This window comes from Chironomus tepperi, unplaced genomic scaffold (genome assembly GCF_022539635.2).
Source record: "Chironomus tepperi strain 1889 unplaced genomic scaffold, CSIRO-AGI_Ctep_v1 contig_335, whole genome shotgun sequence".
NCBI classification, from domain to species: Eukaryota; Metazoa; Arthropoda; class Insecta; order Diptera; family Chironomidae; genus Chironomus; species Chironomus tepperi.
Window position 1 is genome coordinate 306,946 of NW_027226457.1, and position 4,074 is coordinate 311,019.

At 28.1% G+C, this 4,074-nt stretch overlaps 2 protein-coding genes across 2 annotated transcripts; both read right to left on the bottom strand.

Annotated features, from left to right (window-relative positions):
• Window positions 1-212: 212 nt before the first annotated feature.
• Window positions 213-635, bottom strand: LOC139093300 (odorant receptor 9a-like). Its single transcript, XM_070643980.1, has one exon. The coding sequence runs from the start codon at window positions 633-635 to the stop codon at window positions 213-215; it is 423 nt and encodes a 140-aa protein (XP_070500081.1).
• Window positions 636-1,947: 1,312 nt separating this feature from the next.
• On the bottom strand, window positions 1,948-3,847 carry LOC139093301 (odorant receptor 82a-like). Its single transcript, XM_070643981.1, has 2 exons — window positions 3,758-3,847; window positions 1,948-2,454 (listed from the first exon to the last, which is right to left on the bottom strand). The coding sequence occupies exons 1-2, from the start codon at window positions 3,845-3,847 to the stop codon at window positions 1,948-1,950; spliced, it is 597 nt and encodes a 198-aa protein (XP_070500082.1).
• Window positions 3,848-4,074: the final 227 nt, after the last annotated feature.

Sequence of the window (4,074 nt, forward strand, 5' to 3'; positions counted from 1 at the left end):
TTTCATAAAATTAACTAACCTAATTTAGGCAATGACAGGGCATTTATGCTAGAAAATAGCTTATTAAGAATACTTAGAAACAAAGCTGTAATTTGAAAATTACGTCTAAGAAAAGAAGGCAACCAAAGGTGCCAATTTTCAAATACGAAGGATTGAATAAAAACTTAAAATTGTCTTTAGATTATAAATAAATTAAAAAATAAGTTTATTGATTACACAAATGATTGTAGTAAGGTTATTAAGGACATAACACGATTTAGTATTGTACTAAATGTAGGTAGTGATGCATCAAAAAATCCAGTGTCAATTTTTACTTTAGCTTGTGCCTTCATATTAATAATTATATAACTCTTATCGATGTTTTCATTCTCATCATAGACTGCCATTGCACTGTCCATAATAATCTGGCCGCCATATGAATAGATGAATAAATCAATGAGCGCTGTTGCTGTATGGAAGAATGCATTGAATTTTTTTGACATTCCATCAAATTCAATTACTTGAAATCCATCAACACATAACAACAATGTCATAGCAACAAACTGAACAAACACAATCTCCTTGAATAGATACTGTAAATTAGAACCTAAATTTAGGATCTCTCGATGATATTCTACGAATTCTTTTAAGCCCATCTCGTTAATTTTTGTTCGTAAAATTTCAAAATGCCCACATATGTTCATGCAGCTTGTCAGAAAAAATGTGTCCGTAACAATCTGAAATTAAATGAGCAAGACTGTTAGGAATATGAATTTTAATTCAAAAGCATGTCTTATTTACATTAATTCCAATAACCATGTATGTCCAATAAACAATTGTCAAGTAAGTGAATTGATATGCTGGAAATTTTTTGATGTCATAAAGAAACGCAGATTTAAAAGGCATTTCATATTTAGGTTCAATATGGAGAATAAAATAGTTAATAGAGTCATTAACGATCGGTGTAGCGATATAACATGTTGCTGCAATAAAAGCACATCCAGCGAATATTAAAGAGTAATTCAGACTTAAATCATTTGCTTTCTTGATTACTATCCAATCTTTTGTGGACTTCCCTGAAAGAATTACATTAACACTTTACATATTTTGTTTATTCCCGAGCGACACAGATAAAGAAGTGGTTTAGCGGAGCTATTAATACTCCGTGGCTGAGCCTTCTTTATTTATGTTGGTCGGAAATTAATAAAATACTCACATTTATCATTCATATGTTTAATATCTTTAATCATATCAAAAAATTTATAATAATAAAAGCATAAAATATAAAATTTCACAAGCGTCATTGACAGCGTAGACAGAGGACTGACACATTCTGACAATTCAAAATCATCGTTATAATTTTGAGTAATGAATGTTATTTGAGTAAATAAACAATACAAATGAATAAAAAGATTGAACAAGTGCAAATTTATGATGAAATTCCTTTGCTTTTGTGGCTGAGTTTTATCAAAATTGAAATACTTTAATAACTTTAAATGAATCTGAAACTCTTGATTCATGATGATATATTGTTTCTGTAATGTAATCGAAGCAAAGTTTCGTAAACTACTAAACAAATTCAATATTCTAAAATAAAATTTCATGTTTCAAAAGGTTTTTTTTTGGGGTGGTAACATGGGATTATATTTACAAAGTACTCATCATGCTGTAAAGGGAATTTACTAGAAAAGAAAATCAAATAAAAATTAATAATTAAAGAAAAGTTTAAAATTTAATATAGCATAAAAGCACACGATATTAATCCATATTTTAAAACTTTTTTTTTGGAGGAACCATTTTTAATGTTACGTTAAATTAAGCATTACTGAAAGTGGTATTTTGTTTAAAACTTTTTTTCGTGATTATAGTCGAAAATCCACAAACTTCTATTATTATCTCTTAATTAATAATATACAATTAGGTAAATTTAAACATGATGATAACTATGGCTTCCACACATAAATTTGATTAATTAACAAATGACTTCAATAAAGTTATAAATGACATTGTTCGACTCAAAATTGTTGATAATAAATGCAGTGATGCGTGAAATAGTCCAACATCGAATTTCAATTCCTTTTGTGTAATCATTATAATTAATAAATAATTTTTATCTGCTTTGTAAACTTCTGTACAAACAGCCATTGCTGAGTCCATAACTTTTTGAGCACCGAATGCAAAAATGGCTGCATCAACAAGTGAAGCTAAATTGAGAAACATAGCCACAAAAATTTTACTAAAATCGTTCGATTTGATGATTTGTAATCCAGAAACGCATAAAATAGTTGTAACCAATACAAATTCGGTAAATATAATCGGCTTGTAGAGATTGCTTACTTTTTTCGTGACCCCAATAATTTTTTGGTGGTATTTGACAAAGTCATTTAATTCCGTATTAAGTATTATTTCACGGAGAACTATAAAGTGGGCTGAAATATTCATGCACAAACAGAAAAAAGTAGCCCCACAAGCGGCCTGTGAAAATTAGTTTAGTAAAAATGCTTCTTAATCCTTAATTTAATCTTGAAGTACTCACATTAAATGCAGCCAGAAAGTATGTTGTACAAATATGAATAAAATAAGTTATTTCATATTCTGGTGATGATGTTGCATCAAAAAATGACATAGTTTTGAAAGGTAGTTCATATTTAGGCTTGGTTTTAAAGATCCAAAAAGTCACAAAATCAACAAATAAAGGTTTGAAAGAATATACAGTTGCAGCTAAAAAAGCTAAAGAAGTAAAGATAAGTAAAATTCTCGAACATTCCTTGTTGACTTTGATTATGATGGAATTCTGGCCGTGTAGTTTAGACCCTGAAAGAAAGAAAAATAAAATTTATTGAACATTTATTCCTAATGTGTTTGACTTACATTTTTGATTCAGATCTTCTACTTCTTCTATTGCATCAAAGAACTGATCACAATAAATCCAAAATAGTCCATATTTGATGATTGTAAATAGTTCAGTAAAAGTTGGTGACATTATCTCTGATATAAGAAGAACATTATTTGAGTTGTACACAGAAACCAATGATGAAAGAATGCAATAAGAAGTAACGAAAAAATTCCAATATCTCAAGAATTTGTAAACTTTTTTTCTTCCGTCTGATGGATATCTTTCATAGCCACAAATCTTCAATAATTTCAAAGGAAATTCAAAGTTCTTCATTTTTGAAAGATGAATTTAAATATTTTTCTGAGTTGTTTCAAATATGAAAAAATGAATTCAAAATATTTTATTTCTGCTTCTTATTCGGAAGTTTGCTATTGAAAGAATCAAAAATGTGACACATTCAATTTTTTATTCTCCTTATCAATGGTAAAGAAGGAAGAAAATTCCATTGAAGTTATTCATTTTTAATTTAAATTGCGTCACACATTGTGAGATTTAGTAGTAAAAGATTATAAGGTTATTTGAAATTACAGGTTTTGTTGAAAATATAAACTTTTTTATTAAGAAATACAGCGAAATTTATAATTTGTAATATAGTGCCATTGAATATTCTAGTAGACAGATAAAAACTCTAGTTCAATGTGTGATTCTTTTTTTACATCAATTTTATTTTTATGAATATTCTTCTTGACAAGTCATATAATTGAACATTCAATTTTGAATAAATGATTTCAAAAGTGTTATAAATGACATCGTACGACTTAATATGACAGTCAATGTATGTAGAGATGCATGAAATAATCCAGTATCGAATTTTAATTCCCTTTGAGTTATGAGTATGATTAAAACATAGTTTTTGTCAGTTCTATAAAATTCATCACATACAGCTAAAGCAGAATCTAAAACTTTTTGTGAACAATATGAGTAAATTGCTACATCAGCAAATGCTGCTCCTGCATGAAGCAAAGCACCCATTATTTTCGCAATATCGTTCATCATTAAAATTTGTAGACCAGTGAAACAGAGCACAATAGTCATAATAACAAATTCAGTAAATATTATTGGCTTGTATAAACGAATCAATTTCTTAGATATGTCAAGGACTGTTTGATGATAGATCAAGAAATCTTTAGTTTCAGCATCATTAATAATTTTCTGCATGATTTCAAAATGTGCAGTAATATTGAGACAATAACAGCTGA